General features: G+C 46.9%; 1 protein-coding gene across 1 annotated transcript in view; it reads right to left on the bottom strand.

The window, feature by feature from the left end:
• hmcn2 (hemicentin 2) overlaps positions 1–20,854 on the bottom strand; it is a 71,581-nt gene that overhangs the window by 34,962 nt on the left and 15,765 nt on the right. The window contains exons 17-28 of the mRNA XM_035787317.2: positions 19,812–19,907; positions 19,506–19,633; positions 19,267–19,411; positions 18,533–18,645; positions 17,709–17,868; positions 17,419–17,578; positions 8,323–8,450; positions 7,934–8,185; positions 5,064–5,147; positions 1,621–1,812; positions 1,379–1,509; positions 1,019–1,166 (exon numbers count right to left, since the gene is read on the bottom strand). Coding sequence (XP_035643210.2) covers positions 1,019–1,166; positions 1,379–1,509; positions 1,621–1,812; positions 5,064–5,147; positions 7,934–8,185; positions 8,323–8,450; positions 17,419–17,578; positions 17,709–17,868; positions 18,533–18,645; positions 19,267–19,411; positions 19,506–19,633; positions 19,812–19,907 — 1,737 coding nt within the window. The remainder of the gene's footprint in view (positions 1–1,018; positions 1,167–1,378; positions 1,510–1,620; positions 1,813–5,063; positions 5,148–7,933; positions 8,186–8,322; positions 8,451–17,418; positions 17,579–17,708; positions 17,869–18,532; positions 18,646–19,266; positions 19,412–19,505; positions 19,634–19,811; positions 19,908–20,854) is intronic.

The following is a 20,854-nucleotide window of genomic DNA, read 5'->3' as shown; positions in this document are numbered from 1 at the left end:
AGGCAGGCTACTGCCTGGGAAGGTCTCCACTCAGAAGTACAAGACGGGGAGGAAGGTGGGGTTAGCTTAACCTCAGGTCTCCCCACTGAAAGCCTGAGGTTGGGGGAGTGGGGGAATCTATCAAATAGCGCACCTCTAACTTTGTACAGTACTAATGCAATTAGTAAAATTAGTCACATTCCGAAATGCAACAAAATAAACCACAATTCATAATACTGTGAATATATAGTTTCACAGACATATTGTTGCATTTTTTTTTAGGTTTAAGCGAAATGGTTAAGAATAATATAAAAGCAGTCTGCACACCACCAAGGTGAACTGGTTTAGTCTTGACTCTTGGTTGACAGTGTTGGGGGATTCGGTAATGTATTGATGCTCGAGTGCCAAATCAACACAAATTTGTATTTTTTAAATATTTTTTTCTATTTGTCTTTGTTACTTCTTTTTGATATTTAGGAGTCTTATTTTTGTATATGTTTTAATTATTATATAGTTTTAAATGTTACGATTATTTATTTGCGTGGTTCTAAATGTCTGAATAAAAAGTACAGTTAGTGCAGGATAGTTTCTGTCTTTGTTGGTGGGGGGGGGGGATTCGTCTAGGGAGCCGTACAAACTAGAACCGCCACTGCCGCCAGGTCAGAGACAGTAGGGATGACCAGGGATGTTCTCTTGATAAGTGTGTGAATTTTACATTTTACAATTTTCCTGTCCTGCTAAGCATTTTGGGTATCAGGGAAAATGTATGGAGTAAAAAGTACATTATTTTCTTTAGGAATGAGTGAAGTAAAAGTTGTCAAAAATATACATAGTAAAGTCGAGTACAGATATCCCCAAAAAATGACTTAAGTAGTACTTTAAAATATTATTTTACACAACTGACTTTGCTTAACCTTTAAATAAGTCGCTCTGGATAAGAGCGTCTGCTAAATGACTTAAATGTTAAATGTAAATGTAAATGTAAAATCAATGGGAGAGGTAGGACACCGACTTGATTTTAAGCACTATGAAGGCTCACCTTGAACAACAATGTTGTAGTCCCTTTGGGCCTGCCCAGCTGTGTTACTAGCTATGCAGCTGAACTGGCCACCGTGCTCTGTCTGGACCCGGTAGATTCTCAGAAGTCTCTTCCCATTCTGTAGATACACTCCAGGGGAGTCCACCACCTATACACAGCCAGACATACATTGTAAGTGCTTGTTACAGTAAGATCAATATTGGACTGTGATAAACTAAATGACCACTTGGTGTCACTGTGTTGCTAGATACAAATAACATGGTTGTCCTCGAAGTCAGTAGAAGTATGGTCACCTATACCTATACGTAAAAAAAAAAAGTGTTTTAAGAAGTGTATTTGAATGCCTGGTAGGTGACTCACATTCTGCCCGTCTTTACTCCAGGTGATTGTGGGGGAGGGGATACCAATGACATCACAGCCCAGAGTGAGTGGCTGCTTCAGGGTGACTGTCAGGTTCAGGGGCTGTCCATCATCCTGGATCTCAGGGGGAACTAGAGGAGTATGAGAGACATACATCATCCAGAAGTCCCTTTGTTAAGACATTTTATTGTTATCTGAACTCACATCAGTTTTGAATAAAGATGGAATTGATAAGATCTCACCATGCACTTTCAACCGGGTCTTCCGCTCCACAGAACCTGCATCATTGCTGGCTACACATGTGAAGTCCCCACTGTGACTGGCAGATGCTGAACCAATCACAAGAGAGCCGTCCTGTGCCACAGAGAGCTCTGATTGGTCAGGGTGTATCTCCAGACCGTTCTTGAACCAGCGTACCTTGGGAGGGGGTGAGCCTGCGGGTGTGAAGATAGCAGAGAGGGTGGTGAGAGGATTCTTTATCGATTATAGCTGACAGAAACAAACGTTACTTCTGTCTGCGCCCCCACCTACAGGAAGGGCTGAATGGGAAAGTGTCCCAGACTGGAAAAAGCAGGCCCTAAATTTACAGTGGGGCAAAAAAGTATTTAGTCAGCCACCAATTGTGCAAGTCCTCCCACTTAAAAAGATGAGAGAAGCCTGTAATTTTCATCTTAGGTACACTTCAACTATGACAGACAAAATGAGAAGGAAAAAAATCCAGAAAATCACATTGTAGGATTTTTAATTAATTTATTTGCAAATTAAGGTGGAAAATAAGTATTTGGTCACCTACAAACAAGCAATATTTCTGGCTCTCACAGACCTGTAACTTCTTCTTTAAGAGGCTCCTCTGTCCTCCACTCGTTACCTGTATTAATGGCACTTGTTATCAGTATAAAAGACACCTGTCCACAACCTCAAACAGTCACACTCCAAACTCCACTATGGCCAAGACCAAAGAGCTGTCAAAGGACACCAGAAACAACATTGTAGACCTGCACCAGGCTGGGAAGACTGAATCTGCAATAGGTAAGCAGCTTTGTTTGAAGAAATCAACTGAGGGAGCAATTATTAGGAAATGGAAGACAAGACCACTGATAATCTTCCTCGATCTGGGGCTCCACGCAAGATCTCACCCCGTGGGGTCAAAATAATATAATATAATAATATATGCCATTTAGCAGACGCTTTTATCCAAAGCGACTTACAGTCATGTGTGCATACATTCTACGTATGGGTGGTCCCGGGAATCGAACCCACTACCCTGGCGTTACAAGCGCCATGCTCTACCAACTGAGCTACAGAAAATGATCACAAGATCGGTGAGCAAAAATCCCAGAACCACACGGGGGGACCTAGTGAATGACCTGCAGAGAGCTGGGACCAAAGTAACAAAGCCTACCATCAGTAACACACTACGCCACCAGGGACTCAAATCCTGCAGTGCCAGACGTGTCCCCCTGCTTAAGCCAGTACATGTCCAGGCCCGTCTGAAGTTTGCTAGAGAGCATTTTGATGATCCAGAAGAAGATTGGGAGAATGTCATATGGTCAGATGAAACCAAAATATAACTTTTTGGTAAGAACTCAACTCATCATGTTTGGAGGACAAAGAATGCTGAGCTGCATCCAAAGAACACCATACCTACTGTGAAGCATGGGGGTGGAAACATCATGCTTTGGGGCTGTTTTTCTGCAAAGGGACCAGGACGACTGATCCGTGTAAAGGAAAGAATGAATGGGGCCATGTATCGTGAGATTTTCAGTGAAAACCTCCTTCCATCAGCAAGTTTTCTTTTCTCATTTTGTCTGTCATAGTTGAAGTGTACCTATGATGAAAATTACAGGCCTCTCTCATCTTTTTAAGTGGGAGAACTTGCACAATTGGTGGCTGACTAAATACTTTTTTGCCCCACTGTATCTGTTGGACAACAGGACAGATAGAGACTGAGAGCTCTATCGGTGGGCTGGGATACTTCAAGGTTAGAAATTAGCACATGAACGCCAAACACAATATGTTTGTAGATGCCTGATTTAAAGTGTTAATGTCGTGATTTACTACCAGAATCATAGCTTGAGGACCCTGGACAGTAAGAATAGTGGTTGGGCCAAAAGTTCTAAGCCTTGATGTGATGTATAGGCACCTGAAACAGATGTGTTTGGAGCTTTACAATGGGGAAAAGGGCCGGGAGCAGTGGCAGGAGTCTGGGATGGATATAAAAGTGGAGCACGGGACGGAACAGGGTTAGGAGGGTGCACCTTTACCCGATATACCCCAGTCTGAGGTCTCTCTTACATAAATAGGACTGGCCATACATAGCTGTGCGGACATCCAGTCCAGCTTTTTGCATTAAGAGCAAAGAAGGAAGTAAATCCCTGTCCCATCTCTATTTACAGAACATATCCAAACACAAGAGAGAGAGAAGGCTGTATGGGAAACTAAACACATATTTCATCCCCCGTCCAGAAATACTGAGGGGACAGAGAGGAACCACAGAGAGGAACCAAAGGTAATGTTATCACCCGGTCCCACGCGGAGCACATGTTTACACTTTACAGCACTGACTCAAATGTATAATCTCATTGCTGGCAGGAAATACAGATGCTCTGTTTAGATTAAAATAATTAAAACCTGTTTCTTATATTTATCTTCTTGAGTTCACTACGCTTCCTTCCATTATATCTTTAATTTTCTTTTTTAAACAAGTACTTCCATTGTTATGGGGCATTAAGTGTTCCTGTTGGTAAAACATAATCATTTCCTGATGGCAGAATCTCCTTTCATCTTGCCATCCAACATTCACACAGACAGACACATTTCTTCGATACAATGGGGGATGAAAAATCTATTGTCTCCTAGTTTCCTTAGCCAGACACCTAGAGCTGCCTGCCTGGAGCTGTGGCTGCCTGCGAGCGTTGCTGTGAGGGCCCTGTAACAATACCAGTAACAGTGTGGGCTCTACAGGGAGGGCCAGTGGACCCAGCCTCCTCAGCAGAGGAGCACCACAAACATCTCTGTCCATTATCTGGCAGCAGCAGCCTGTAATTAGGATTCCTCTCCCAGCAGGTCCCCTCGCAGAGCGAAGAGGAAAGCAGATGTGGCCCGTTGAGGGAACAGGCAGAATGATGTTCCAGCTGTTGATGTGTCCGCATTAGCCTACTCCTCACCTTCTCAAACATGCCCCGTTACCATGGCACGGCTCCATACAAACAACACCTATTTAAGTGCCCTGTCAACAAGAAGCTCAATGGGCCCACGCATAAGAAATAATGCACACACACACACCCTTTCTCAGCCATGCTGAGTGCTACCTCCCCCTTTGCCAATATGCTAAAATAGAGAAAGAAACAGTATACAAATGAATGAAAGCACACCATTAGGATAGCAGGGGTATTGAAACACACAATTGTTTCCACAGACTAATGAAAGCCTCTGGAGATAGCAGAGCAATGCTTTGAAGGTACAGTAGCTAGATAAGTCCACACCTTTGTCCTACATTTCATATGGAGCCAAAACGGTTTCATCCAAACATACCTGGAAAAAGATTCACTAGATCTGTTCACTTTGGTCAGGCTGTGTAAATTGTGTGTTTTGTCTGACACCAGACTTGCACTGTATGTTTCCTTCTAGCGTGTATCTGTTTCCCGTAAAACGGACATACTGTACATCATAAATCTTATCCTACCTTCAGCAGGACAGGGAATGGTGACCTTGCTGTTAGACACTTTCTCCATGATGGCATCTCCAGCCTCTGCGAAGGACGGGGCCTCTGTGGAACCGATAAAGGACAGAGCATTATGACAACACAGGGAATAAGCTACACTGTATGACCAAAAGTATGTGGACACCTGCTCGTCAAACATCTCATTCCAAAATCATGGGCATTCATTTGGCGTTGGTCCCGCCTTTGCTGCTATGACAGCCTCCACTCTTCTGGGAAGGCTTTCCACTAGATGTTAGAACATTGCTGCAGGGACTTGCTTCCATTCAGCCACAATAGCATTAGTGAGGTTGGGCACTGATGTTGGGCGATTAGCACTGGCTCGCAGTCAGCGTTCCAATTCATCCCAAAGGTGTTCAATGGGGTTGATGTCAGGGCTCTGTGCAGGCCAGTCAAGTTCCTCCAAAACCAATCTCAACAAACCATTTCTGTTTGGTCCTTTGTGCACAAGCGCATTCACTGGAACTAAGGGGCTTAGCCCGAACCATGAGAAACAGCCCCAGACCATTATTCCTACTCCACCAGATTTGACAGTTGTCACTATGCATTTGGACAGGTAGCGTTCTCCTGGTATCCTCCAAACACAGATTCGTTGTCGGGCTGCCAGATACTGAAGTATGATTCATCACTCCAGAAAACACATTTCCACTGCTCCAGAACCCAATAGCGGAGAGCTTTACACCACTCCAGCCAACGCTTGGCATTGCACATGGTGATCTTAGGCTTGTATGCAGCTGCTCGTCCATGAAAACCCAGAAGAACAGTTATTGTGCTAACGTTGCTTCCAGAGGCAGTTTGGAGCTCGCGCTTCAGCACTCGGCGGCAGTACCACTTCGCAGATGAGCCATTGTTGCTCCTAGCCATTTCCACTTCACAATAACAGCACTTACAGTTGACCTGGGCAGCTCTAGCAGGGCAGAAATGTGACAAACTGACTTATTGGAAAGGAAAGTCACTGAGTTCTTCAGTAAGGCCATTCTACTGCCGATGTTTGTCTATGGAGATTGCATGGCTGTGTGCTAGATTTTATACACCTGTCAGCAACGGGTGTGGCTGAAATAGCCGAATCCACTAATTTGAAGGGGTGTCCACATACTTTTGTATGTTTAATGTAAAGGGTTTATTCAACATCATGAGTTATATAAATCCACAAGGGCTACTCTAATCATAAGTGTAAAAGTTAGGTTGAGAATTTTATAAGATATGGTCTTCATTTTTGTTTGAAGGTTCTGGTCGAGGAGCATTAGGGTAAGACAGTGTGAGGCTTAATCCTAGGGGTAGGGTGAAGATGTGCTTCTGGCCTGTGACAATGTGAGTCATGTCTCCTATACCCCATATTCACTCGTTAACCTGCAGCTCTGGCTTCCTCTAATCCTTCCCTCAGCTAAAGCTGACCTCTAAGGTCAAAGTGCACCTCAATCAACCCCCTAACATTAACAGACTGATCCATGCACTGGTCAAATAGAATGGGGTTTATAGGGGTGCTTGCACTCTGACTATGGTGCTGTGTTTCCAGAGAAAGCACCTCTAAAGACTACTGTCCTTGTCTATTCTGTCTTTGAACTGGGACACATTTTTCTCTCATGTAGTGCTGAGCGATTAGTGCTTTTTGAGGTGGATTCGGTTTTGGCCCCCTTATTTAAAATAATATCACGGTTTCACATTTAGATGTTTATTGTTTTACATAAAGCAGTATGCATTACGTGGGTTGAATACAGTAACAACACAGAACAAAACAATGAATTAAAGTCCCATGACGATAGTGACCGCTTACCACTTAGGCCTATTAACCACCAAATGTCCACATTACATGACTTTACTTTATTTCAATGATGTATATTACATTTGTTTTATTTGATGACTTTATTATTTCATTCAAAGTAATCATCTCTCTATAGAGCTGCTGCCTATGCTGTCTGACAAAATCACCATTTTAGTAGTTCTTCAAAGCAAATAAGTCATACCAATTATCCATCACTTAGATCATGTATTTCCAGGTAGAAATACCTCGCGAGCAACTGCTCTCTATCTCTCTCGTCGTGCATTCTACTGTCTCCTTTATGTAGCAGCCGTAAAAGAAACAGAGGTGACAAGAAAGGTGCACAATGGATTATGGTCTCTTTTAATCATGTTTACATCATGTTTCATGTTTACATACTTGCTTTACTCATCTCATATGTATATACTGTATTCTATTCTGCTGTATTTTAGTCGTCCTAATATTTATATATTTCTTAATTCCATTATTTTACTTTTAGATTTGTGGGTATTGTTTTGAATTGTTAGATATTACTGCACTGTTGGAGTTAGGAACACAAGCATTTCGCTACACTCGCAATAACAGCTGCTAAATATGTTTAGGTGACCAATAACATTTGATTTGATTGTAGTTAATTACCACATTTTCTGCGCTAAATTATCTAGAATATTGGCCTGTTGGAAACTACAACTCCCTACTACATCGCACAGTTCGGGCTTTATTTGATTTATCTCTAGAGAAACTGCAATGTGTGCACTGACCTCACAGAAGGGGAAAAAAACGAACAAATGGAATTCAAAGAGTTGAACCGGAGTCAGTCAATTAGTTGTTTAAATGTTGGTTAATCGCTCAGCACCACTCTCATGTAAACCTGGAGGTTATCTGCTCTACCTATAATATTACCGTTCTTGCTGTGTGAACTTCTTTTAACATGTAATGGTTTGGCTCAGTTAGTTTTCCTTGCTGATGGCAAGGGGTGTTATCAGCTGACAAAAGGATACATGGGTGTACAGTATTAGGAAAGAGAAAAGCTGCATCACATTGATCAATCAGATCCCTCAAGTTAGAGACCCACCTAGCACCTCCAGTTTGACCTCCATGGTGTCCTGTCCAGCAGTGTTCTTGGCCACACAGCTGTAGATGCCCTGGTCAGTGAGGCTGGCCCTGTGGATCTTGAGGGCTGCAGTGTCCTTGGCCCAGACAGGACTTCCGTCGTGGAACCAGCTGATCTCAGGGCTGGGCTCCCCCTGAACCACACATGGCAGAACCACTGTCTGGCCTATCAGAGCCTTCAGCAGGGACGGAGCTGCCTGGATCTTGGGTTTAGCTGGGAAACAAACAAACAAGGTTTGTTTCTCATGATATCTATCTGCCTGTTTAGCATTTTGGGTCTTAGATGCACAACAGCATCTTGAACAGTGAAGTGAAACAGGCTCTACAAAGTGACTATCCATAAGGAGGTACCTTGTATGTGTAAATTGTAGTTGATAGACACGTTGCCTGCTGGGTTTTTTGCCGAGCAAGTGTAAAGTTTACTATCAACCAGTCGGACATCAGTGATCTTCAGAGAGCCGGAAGGCAGCACGGTGAACCTGGACATGGAAAGAGGTCAGAGGTCAAGCTGGGATAACACTGTCAAGGAGTCACAATGAATATGTGGAACCCTGTAGGTGTTTCTGTGAATATGTGTGTGTATGTGTGCATACATGTGACCGTGCATGCCTGTGTAGTTCTGGCTGTTGTAATACCATTCATATTGCACAATAGTAACTACACTTCTCAACTGAACTGAAATCCCCAGCAGAATGTCATAACTATTTGCTTTAGTACCTACCCAGCTGCAGAAATGCACAAATGTAAACAGTGCTCTGAGATTTATTTGGCATAAGTGTATCTGCTCAGCAACTCAAATGTAGTTTGCTTAAGTGAAAACGATCTAGAACCACAAAGACTCCTCTTCAACACTGTACATGTTACCGTACCACTCTGCTCCCCTACTGCTTCAAACCCAACCTGTAGCATACATCATTGAAATAGAATGACTGGCTCAGCAATCAGTGTCTAAGTCACCTTAGCAGAGAGCAGGGAGCTGAGCACACATTGGAGACATGGACCCAACACACAGTCCCAACCATCTCCCCACATCACTCCCCACTGTGGTTTACACTCATCTGTGTACACAGGCTGACAGGGACACATTGAGCTAGAGGGGTCTGAGTGCAGCTCCATAGCCTCCCTAACTGACACAATGTGGACTAGTGCTCCTCTCTTCTCCAGCTTTTCTAGCTCTCTCTGTATACAGCACTAGTGCTCCTCTCCTCTCCAGCTGTGCTAACTCTCTCTGTATACAGCGCTAGTGCTCCTCTCCTCTCCAGCTGTGCTAACTCTCTCTGTATACAGCACTAGTGCTCCTCTCCTCTCCAGCTGTGCTAGCTCTCTCTGTATACAGCACTAGTGCTCCTCTCCTCTCCAGCTGTGCTAGCTCTCTCTGTATACAGCGCTAGTGCTCCTCTCCTCTCCAGCTGTGCTAACTCTCTCTGTATACAGCACTACTGCTCCTCTCCTCTCCAGCTGTGCTAACTCTCTCTGTATACAGCACTAGTGCTCCTCTCCTCTCCAGCTGTGCTAACTCTCTCTGTATACAGCACTACTGCTCCTCTCCTCTCCAGCTGTGCTAGCTCTCTCTGTATACAGCACTACTGCTCCTCTCCTCTCCAGCTGTGCTAACTCTCTCTGTATACAGCACTAGTGCTCCTCTCCTCTCCAGCTGTGCTAACTCTCTCTGTATACAGCACTAGAGCTCCTCTCCTCTCCAGCTGTGCTAACTCTCTCTGTATACAGCACTAGTGCTCCTCTCCTCTCCAGCTGTGCTAACTCTCTCTGTATACAGCACTAGTGCTCCTCTCCTCTCCAGCTGTGCTAACTCTCTGTATACAGCACTAGTGCTCCTCTCCTCTCCTCTCCAGCTGTGCTAACTCTCTCTGTATACAGCACTAGTGCTCCTCTCCTCTCCAGCTGTGCTAACTCTCTCTGTATACAGCACTAGTTCTCCTCTCCTCTCCAGCTGTGCTAACTCTCTCTGTATACAGCACTAGTGCTCCTCTCCTCTCCAGCTGTGCTAACTCTCTCTGTATACAGCACTACTGCTCCTCTCCTCTCCAGCTGTGCTAGCTCTCTCTGTATACAGCACTACTGCTCCTCTCCTCTCCTCTCCAGCTGTGCTAACTCTCTCTGTATACAGCACTAGTGCTCCTCTCCTCTCCAGCTGTGCTAACTCTCTCTGTATACAGCACTAGTTCTCCTCTCCTCTCCAGCTGTGCTAACTCTCTCTGTATACAGCACTAGTTCTCCTCTCCTCTCCAGCTGTGCTAACTCTCTCTGTATACAGCACTACTGCTCCTCTCCTCTCCAGCTGTGCTAGCTCTCTCTGTATACAGCACTACTGCTCCTCTCCTCTCCTCTCCAGCTGTGCTAACTCTCTCTGTATACAGCACTACTTCTCCTCTCCTCTCCAGCTGTGCTAACTCTCTCTGTATACAGCACTACTGCTCCTCTCCTCTCCAGCTGTGCTAACTCTCTCTGTATACAGCACTACTGCTCCTCTCCTCTCCAGCTGTGCTAACTCTCTCTGTATACAGCACTACTGCTCCTCTCCTCTCCAGCTGTGCTAGCTCTCTCTGTATACAGCACTACTGCTCCTCTCCTCTCCAGCTGTGCTAACTCTCTCTGTATACAGCACTACTGCTCCTCTCCTCTCCTCTCCAGCTGTGCTAGCTCTCTCTGTATACAGCACTACTGCTCCTCTCCTCTCCTCTCCAGCTGTGCTAACTCTCTCTGTATACAGCACTAGTTCTCCTCTCCTCTCCAGCTGTGCTAACTCTCTCTGTATACAGCACTACTGCTCCTCTCCTCTCCAGCTGTGCTAGCTCTCTCTGTATACAGCACTACTGCTCCTCTCCTCTCCTCTCCAGCTGTGCTAACTCTCTCTGTATACAGAACGAGTGCTCCTCTCTTCTCCAGCTGTGCTAACTCTCTCTGTATACAGCACTACTGCTCCTCTCCTCTCCAGCTGTTCAAGCTCTCTCTGTATACAGCACTACTGCTGCTCCTCTCCTCTCCAGCTGTGCTAACTCTCTCTGTATACAGCACTACTGCTCCTCTCCTCTCCAGCTGTGCTAACTCTCTCTGTATACAGCACTAGTGCTCCTCTCCTCTCCAGCTGTGCTAACTCTCTCTGTATACAGCACTAGTGCTCCTCTCCTCTCCAGCTGTGCTAGCTCTCTCTGTATACAGCACTAGTGCTCCTCTCCTCTCCAGCTGTGCTAACTCTCTCTGTATACAGCACTAGTGCTCCTCTCTTCTCCAGCTGTGCTAACTCTCTCTGTATACAGCACTACTGCTCCTCTCCTCTCCAGCTGTGCTAGCTCTCTCTGTATACAGCACTACTGCTCCTCTCCTCTCCAGCTGTGCTAACTCTCTCTGTATACAGCACTAGTGCTCCTCTCCTCTCCAGCTGTGCTAACTCTCTCTGTATACAGCACTAGTGCTCCTCTCTTCTCCAGCTGTGCTAACTCTCTCTGTATACAGCACTAGTGCTCCTCTCCTCTCCAGCTGTGCTAACTCTCTCTGTATACAGCACTAGTGCTCCTCTCCTCTCCAGCTGTGCTAACTCTCTCTGTATACAGCACTAGTGCTCCTCTCCTCTCCAGCTGTGCTAGCTCTCTCTGTATACAGCACTACTGCTCCTCTCCTCTCCTCTCCAGCTGTGATAACTCTCTCTGTATACAGCACTAGTGCTCCTCTCCTCTCCAGCTGTGCTAGCTCTCTCTGTATACAGCACTAGTGCTCCTCTCCTCTCCAGCTGTGCTAGCTCTCTCTGTATACAGCACTACTGCTCCTCTCCTCTCCTATCCAGCTGTGCTAACTCTCTCTGTATACAGCACTAGTTCTCCTCTCCTCTCCAGCTGTGCTAACTCTCTCTGTATACAGCACTACTGCTCCTCTCCTCTCCAGCTGTGCTAGCTCTCTCTGTATACAGCACTACTGCTCCTCTCCTCTCCTCTCCAGCTGTGCTAACTCTCTCTGTATACAGCACTACTGCTCCTCTCCTCTCCAGCTGTGCTAACTCTCTCTGTATACAGCACTAGTTCTCCTCTCCTCTCCAGCTGTGCTAACTCTCTCTGTATACAGCACTAGTTCTCCTCTCCTCTCCAGCTGTGCTAACTCTCTCTGTATACAGCACTACTGCTCCTCTCCTCTTCAGCTGTGCTAGCTCTCTCTGTATACAGCACTACTGCTCCTCTCCTCTCCTCTCCAGCTGTGCTAACTCTCTCTGTATACAGCACTACTGCTCCTCTCCTCTCCAGCTGTGCTAACTCTCTCTGTATACAGCACTACTGCTCCTCTCCTCTCCAGCTGTGCTAACTCTCTCTGTATACAGCACTACTGCTCCTCTCCTCTCCAGCTGTGCTAACTCTCTCTGTATACAGCACTACTGCTCCTCTCCTCTCCAGCTGTGCTAGCTCTCTCTGTATACAGCACTAGTGCTCCTCTCCTCTCCAGCTGTGCTAACTCTCTCTGTATACAGCACTACTGTGCTCCTCTCCTCTCCAGCTGTGCTAGCTCTCTCTGTATACAGCACTACTGCTGCTCCTCTCCTCTCCAGCTGTGCTAACTCTCTCTGTATACAGCACTAGTTCTCCTCTCCTCTCCAGCTGTGCTAACTCTCTCTGTATACAGCACTACTGCTCCTCTCCTCTCCAGCTGTGCTAGCTCTCTCTGTATACAGCACTACTGCTCCTCTCCTCTCCTCTCCAGCTGTGCTAACTCTCTCTGTATACAGAACGAGTGCTCCTCTCTTCTCCAGCTGTGCTAACTCTCTCTGTATACAGCACTACTGCTCCTCTCCTCTCCAGCTGTTCAAGCTCTCTCTGTATACAGCACTACTGCTCCGCTCCTCTCCTCTCCAGCTGTGCTAACTCTCTCTGTATACAGCACTACTGCTCCTCTCCTCTCCAGCTGTGCTAACTCTCTCTGTATACAGCGCTAGTGCTCCTCTCCTCTCCAGCTGTGCTAACTCTCTCTGTATACAGCACTAGTGCTCCTCTCCTCTCCAGCTGTGCTAGCTCTCTCTGTATACAGCGCTAGTGCTCCTCTCCTCTCCAGCTGTGCTAACTCTCTCTGTATACAGCACTAGTGCTCCTCTCTTCTCCAGCTGTGCTAACTCTCTCTGTATACAGCACTACTGCTCCTCTCCTCTCCAGCTGTGCTAGCTCTCTCTGTATACAGCACTACTGCTCCTCTCCTCTCCAGCTGTGCTAACTCTCTCTGTATACAGCACTAGTGCTCCTCTCCTCTCCAGCTGTGCTAACTCTCTCTGTATACAGCACTAGTGCTCCTCTCTTCTCCAGCTGTGCTAACTCTCTCTGTATACAGCACTAGTGCTCCTCTCCTCTCCAGCTGTGCTAACTCTCTCTGTATACAGCACTAGTGCTCCTCTCCTCTCCAGCTGTGCTAACTCTCTCTGTATACAGCACTAGTGCTCCTCTCCTCTCCAGCTGTGCTAGCTCTCTCTGTATACAGCACTAGTGCTCCTCTCCTCTCCAGCTGTGCTAACTCTCTCTGTATACAGCACTAGTGCTCCTCTCCTCTCCAGCTGTGCTAGCTCTCTCTGTATACAGCACTAGTGCTCCTCTCCTCTCCAGCTGTGCTAGCTCTCTCTGTATACAGCACTACTGCTCCTCTCCTCTCTCTATCCAGCTGTGCTAACTCTCTCTGTATACAGCACTAGTTCTCCTCTCCTCTCCAGCTGTGCTAACTCTCTCTGTATACAGCACTAGTGCTCCTCTCCTCTCCAGCTGTGCTAGCTCTCTCTGTATACAGCACTAGTGCTCTCCTCTCCTCTCCAGCTGTGCTAACTCTCTCTCTGTATACAGCACTAGTGCTCCTCTCCTCTCCAGCTGTGCTAACTCTCTCTGTATACAGCACTAGTTCTCCTCTCCTCTCCAGCTGTGCTAACTCTCTCTGTATACAGCACTAGTGCTCCTCTCCTCTCCAGCTGTGCTAACTCTCTCTGTATACAGCACTAGTGCTCCTCTCCTCTCCAGCTGTGCTAGCTCTCTCTGTATACAGCACTAGTGCTCTCCTCTCCTCTCCAGCTGTGCTAACTCTCTCTGTATACAGCACTAGTGCTCCTCTCCTCTCCAGCTGTGCTAACTCTCTCTGTATACAGCACTACTGCTCCTCTCCTCTCCAGCTGTGCTAACTCTCTCTGTATACAGCACTAGTGCTCCTCTCCTCTCCAGCTGTGCTAACTCTCTCTGTATACAGCACTAGTGCTCCTCTCCTCTCCAGCTGTGCTAGCTCTCTCTGTATACAGCACTAGTGCTCCTCTCCTCTCCAGCTGTGCTAACTCTCTCTGTATACAGCACTAGTGCTCCTCTCCTCTCCAGCTGTGCTAGCTCTCTCTGTATACAGCACTACTGCTCCTCTCCTCTCCTCTCCAGCTGTGCTAACTCTCTCTGTATACAGCACTAGTTCTCCTCTCCTCTCCAGCTGTGCTAACTCTCTCTGTATACAGCACTAGTGCTCCTCTCCTCTCCAGCTGTGCTAGCTCTCTCTGTATACAGCACTAGTGCTCCTCTCCTCTCCAGCTGTGCTAACTCTCTCTGTATACAGCACTAGTGCTCCTCTCTTCTCCAGCTGTGCTAACTCTCTCTGTATACAGCACTACTGCTCCTCTCCTCTCCAGCTGTTCAAGCTCTCTCTGTATACAGCACTACTGCTGCTCCTCTCCTCTCCAGCTGTGCTAGCTCTCTCTGTATACAGCACTACTGCTCCTCTCCTCTCCAGCTGTGCTAACTCTCTCTGTATACAGCGCTAGTGCTCCTCTCCTCTCCAGCTGTGCTAACTCTCTCTGTATACAGCACTAGTGCTCCTCTCCTCTCCAGCTGTGCTAGCTCTCTGTATACAGCGCTAGTGCTCCTCTCCTCTCCAGCTGTGCTAACTCTCTCTGTATACAGCACTAGTGCTCCTCTCCTCTCCAGCTGTGCTAACTCTCTCTGTATACAGCACTACTGCTCCTCTCCTCTCCAGCTGTGCTAGCTCTCTCTGTATACAGCACTAGTGCTCCTCTCCTCTCCAGCTGTGCTAACTCTCTCTGTATACAGCACTAGTGCTCCTCTCCTCTCCAGCTGTGCTAACTCTCTCTGTATACAGCACTAGTGCTCCTCTCCTCTCCAGCTGTGCTAACTCTCTCTGTATACAGCACTAGTGCTCCTCTCCTCTCCAGCTGTGCTAACTCTCTCTGTATACAGCACTAGTGCTCCTCTCCTCTCCAGCTGTGCTAACTCTCTCTGTATACAGCACTAGTGCTCCTCTCCTCTCCAGCTGTGCTAGCTCTCTCTGTATACAGCACTAGTGCTCCTCTCCTCTCCAGCTGTGCTAACTCTCTCTGTATACAGCACTAGTGCTCCTCTCCTCTCCAGCTGTGCTAGCTCTCTCTGTATACAGCACTAGTGCTCCTCTCCTCTCCAGCTGTGCTAGCTCTCTCTGTATACAGCACTACTGCTCCTCTCCTCTCCTATCCAGCTGTGCTAACTCTCTCTGTATACAGCACTAGTGCTCCTCTCCTCTCCAGCTGTGCTAACTCTCTCTGTATACAGCACTACTGCTCCTCTCCTCTCCAGCTGTGCTAGCTCTCTCTGTATACAGCACTACTGCTCCTCTCCTCTCCTCTCCAGCTGTGCTAACTCTCTCTGTATACAGCACTAGTGCTCCTCTCCTCTCCAGCTGTGCTAACTCTCTCTGTATACAGCACTACTGCTCCTCTCCTCTCCAGCTGTTCTAGCTCTCTCTGTATACAGCACTACTGCTCCTCTCCTCTCCAGCTGTGCTAGCTCTCTCTGTATACAGCGCTAGTGCTCCTCTCCTCTCCAGCTGTGCTAGCTCTCTCTGTATACAGCACTAGTGCTCCTCTCCTCTCCAGCTGTGCTAACTCTCTCTGTATACAGCGCTAGTGCTCCTCTCCTCTCCAGCTGTGCTAGCTCTCTCTGTATACAGCACTAGTGCTCCTCTCCTCTCCAGCTGTGCTAACTCTCTCTGTATACAGCGCTAGTGCTCCTCTCCTCTCCAGCTGTGCTAGCTCTCTCTGTATACAGCACTAGTGCTCCTCTCCTCTCCAGCTGTGCTAACTCTCTCTGTATACAGCGCTAGTGCTCCTCTCTTCTCCAGCTGTGCTAGCTCTCTCTGTATACAGCACTAGTGCTCCTCTCCTCTCCAGCTGTGCTAGCTCTCTCTGTATACAGCGCTAGTGCTCCTCTCCTCTCCAGCTGTGCTAACTCTCTCTGTATACAGCGCTAGTCCTCCTCTCTTCTCCAGCTGTGCTAGCTCTCTCTGTATACAGCACTAGTGCTCCTCTCTTCTCCAGATGTGCTAGCTCTCTCTGTATACAGCGCTAGTGCTCCTCTCTTCTCCAGCTGTGCTAGCTCTCTCTGTATACAGCGCTAGTGCTCCTCTCTTCTCCAGCTGTGCTAGCTCTCTCTGTATACAGCGCTAGTGCTCCTCTCTTCTCCAGCTGTGCTAGCTCTCTCTGTATACAGCGCTAGTGCTCCTCTCTTCTCCAGCTGTGCTAGCTCTCTCTGTATACAGCACTAGTGCTCCTCTCCTCTCCAGCTGTGCTAACTCTCTCTGTATACAGCGCTAGTGCTCCTCTCTTCTCCAGCTGTGCTAGCTCTCTCTGTATACAGCACTAGTGCTCCTCTCTTCTCCAGCTGTGCTAGCTCTCTCTGTATACAGCACTGGGGCTTGTGATGGAGGAGGTGGAAGAGAACAGGGCTACGGCAGCAGACACTCAGAACACCCACTGACTGAGTTATTCCAACAATCAGCTCCCCCTGCTCACACCGGCTGGGCCAGGGGATGGGGGGTAAATAGACTCCCGGATGGAGAGAATGCATCTCCTCTCCTGTGGCTGAGGGCTAAGAGGGTTGTTGGTGGATGTGTGTTATTCTCATCAGACAGCCAGGGCTGGTAGAGAGTCAACATGCTCTTTTATGGCAAGAGATCCACAGGGGAGCCAAACGTCAAACAGGCTTTACTTCTGTCTCTTCTTCCATCAGTGTTCCTCCCTTCTTCCTGTCAGCACACCCCTCCTCTACTCCCTCTCTCCTTCCTGGCCCCACATGAATCATCCTCATTCTACCACAACCATAGCTTTCAACACTGTTGCTCAGTTCCTCCAGGGACAGGTCATGGCCAGTAAGTCTCTAATTTGTGCCCTACAGACAGACACCACCAGACAGTGAAGTCTGTACCGAGCGACCACAGACCCAGGCATGAGAGAGTCATGTGTGGAACCAGATGTTATTCCTCAACCGTTAATGACTGCTTTGGATAGCAGCCGGCTTCAATCAACATCCCTTGTAAAAGGAGTTGGTTAGTTAAGTCAGGGGTAAGGTAATCGCCTTGGTATGGTGAGAAACTTGCCCTTTATTGCCTATTTACCATTTTCACTGCTACACTCTTATGTGACCAGTACTGGGAGATGGGACTTCCTCTTACCAGGCAGTGACTGGAGGGATGGGCTGGCCGTTCCTGCTCCATGTGACCAGGGGAGAGGGACTGCCCTGGACCTCACAGGGGAGGATGACCTCAGAGCCCACCTCGGCAGCCATCTTAACTGTGTTCTCCTGACTGCTCACACCTATGATCTTAGGCTTGGCTGGGGGAAAAGTAAACATTATATATTTTACACAGTACCGGTACTTCTATCAATGAAACACTTTGAAGAGAGGCCATTGATATTGCAGGCACTGGACAGCCTTTGCAGTAAGTACATTTGCAGCACTTACTGTTGACACTAAGCTGGATCTCACGGCTGGCGTAGCCCACTGCACTGGTGGCTGTGCAGATGTATATGCCTGCATCCTCTGCAGTGGGGTTGAGGATGTGGAGGTAACCATCATTGTCTGACTGGGCAGAGGACATGTCCCTGGGCAGGGGCTCCCTTCCCTGGGGGCAGAGCAGGCAGAATGAGGCCCGGGCCCAGATACACACTCAACTGCACTGGGGCACATATCTAGGCCAAAGGTTCAAAACGCAACTTCACTTCTGATGCCTGCTATAATTACAGAGCCGAGCCCCCTTCCCAAATTAAACCAAATAGATGCTCTCTCTTTCTCTCACACACACACACACACACACACACACACACACACACACACACACACACACACACACACACACACACACACACACACACACACACACACACACACACACACACACACACACACACACACACACACACACACACACACACACACACACTTCCCTTTTGAACACAATATGGCTTTCATCTGACAAGAATATACATTTAGTTCGCTCTAGTGCACTAATCTGAGAATGTATGGAACAAGGCTATGAGGAAACGTTCCTTAACACAGGCAGCCGTATAATATATAAACAAGTGTTACGTTAGTTTAAAGTTTATTAACATGATGTTAGTTGCCATTCATTTTAAGACAGATGGGCTGTGATTATAATCCCCTCTAGATTCCCTTGTGCTAAATTACACGATTTGTCACGGGCCATTTGTCATATGTGTTTCGAGAGATGGAGCCAAAACCATCATTAGAGAAAAAATAGCTTCTGAGCAGAAAGCATAACATCCTACCTTGGACCAGACAATAGTTGGCTTGGGAACTCCACTGGACTCACATGACAGGGTGATGGCCACACCCTCATTGGCTATGTAGTGGTATGGACCAGCGCTGATCTCTGGGGGCACTGGAAAAGTAGGTCACAAGTACAGCTGTCGACTGAGCATGGACAACCATGGAGGCAGAATTATCACTGGATTTAGCTCACAGCATCAGCCTTCAAGGCATTTCTTCATTACAACATGTTGATGAACCCTAATCTGTGTGTGTGTCTGTCATTATTGTCTATGGACAAAGTGACTGTTCATCAATGTATGTAGTCTTAACTATAACACTGCAGGGTGCTCAAGTTACTCAGAGGTTGTTTTCCCATACTAATAGTCAGCGTGTTCTTAAGATCATTAAATGACCCCATGACTATAGCAGGTGGGCATTTATTGGGATGACTCATGTACTGGAGGCAGCTCTGCAGAGTGGTCACTAGCTGGCACAGTCACAAAGTCATGCATTCTGATTTTAAACCTAACCCTAACCTTAACCAAACTGCTAACCCTAATGCTTAACCCTAACCTTAAATTAAGACCAAAAATCTACAGTACTTCATGCATTTTTACGATGCAGACAATTTTGACCTTGCAGCTAGCTCACCTAGTTCCTCAGTTCCCCTCAATAAACGTCAACCTGCATGACACTAGAGAATCTGCTATAGCCCTGTATTGACCATACTGTAAATCGCTTATCCTCTCACCATGGACTTCCAGGCTGACAGATATGTTGACTGACCCCGCTATGTTCACCGCAGTGCAAACATACGTCCCAGCATCCTCTGTGAGTGCCCTCTCTATGTACAGGCTGCCATCACTCCTCAGGAATGTCCTGCCACTCAGCCGCAGCTAGGGAACAGCAATGGATTAAATTAGACAATGATAAACACACATTGCAAGAGGTAGTAAGATTGTAAGATTATTTGGGACAGGTCATCCTCACTTCATTTCCATTGTGGGTCCAGTGTCTCTCTGGCAGGGGTATTCCATCCAATAGCATGCAGGGAATGCTCAGAGACTGACCAATCCCAGTGGTGATGACTGGTGCACCATGTGCCAAAAAAGGGGGCTCTGTTGGACAAAAGCAGGGGGGATATCGTTACATGAGCAGATAGACAGAGATACAAAGCAGCAGTAGAAAAAAGAATGTATGATCAAACTGAAACTATTATGGGGAGAGGAAGCAATGGATACTAGTGTTATCTATCAGCAGAGAAAGGTAAGACTGAACACAAACACGAGCTCATACCCAGTCCACTGACACTGACTCTGGCCTCAGTCCTGATGGTTCCAAACTGGTTCTTGGCCTCACAGACATACACGCCTTCATCATCCAACCAGACACCTGTGGACCAACGTATAGCGGGGGGAGTATACTGTTATCAAGATTAAATATATATCCGGATTGCACTCTATAGGATGGAAATATATCTCCATGCAAACCTCAGTATGAGAAAGGTAACATGTGGAAGTAATGTATTTAGAGTTGACAAGTGCATGCTAACAAGACATCATTTTCATCAACTTTGTTTCAACCGTCTACTGGCATTATCTTGGTTTAATTATAATGTCAGTAGGGTTCATTGAAAACGGATGAATACAATTAGGTGCAAAGTAGTACAGCTGCCCGTACAACATGTCTTACACAGTATATTCTAGTTAGAACACATGATGACAGATGGAAACATGATTCAATTGCCAGTGTCCACATGGCTGATGTCAACCCATGTGACGAGTCAACAGTGAAAGTGGTGTGGTTCATGCATGTACAATATTTAGCCTGCATGTGGAATCTGACACATGAATTAATAGGACACTGGACTCTCTTACTATAATCAATGGCAGGTAAAGACAGAAGTATCTGCTGCCGTTTAAGCAAATCAGGTCAGTGTGCAGACACAGACGGGGCGAGTGATGGAAGTCCACTTCTCCATGCAAATACTACTGTTTCTCCCTCGCCAATAAAAAATAACCCAGCCTTTAAATATTGAGGATCTATGCTGTGGATATTTCAATCTCTCTCTCTCTCTCTCTCTCTCTCTCTCTCTCTCTCTCCTCTCTCTCTCTCTCTCTCTCTCTCTCTCTCTCTCTCTCTCTCTCTCTCTCTCTCTCTCTCTCTCCCTCTCTCTCTCTCTCTCTCTCTCTCTCTCTCTCTCTCTCTCGCTCTCTCTCTCTCTCTCTCTCTCCACCCCCCTCCGTCCGTCCCTCACTCACTGGACAAGGCTAAAGTCATGGTCCAAACGATATTATGTCCACATCATACAGTTCCAACTCGACTCAACCCTGATTTAA

Source organism: Oncorhynchus keta, chromosome 14, assembly GCF_023373465.1.
Source record: "Oncorhynchus keta strain PuntledgeMale-10-30-2019 chromosome 14, Oket_V2, whole genome shotgun sequence".
Lineage (NCBI taxonomy): Eukaryota > Metazoa > Chordata > Actinopteri > Salmoniformes > Salmonidae > Oncorhynchus > Oncorhynchus keta.
Note: the sequence above shows the minus strand (reverse complement) of the source record. Positions and strands in the feature narration are given on the sequence as shown.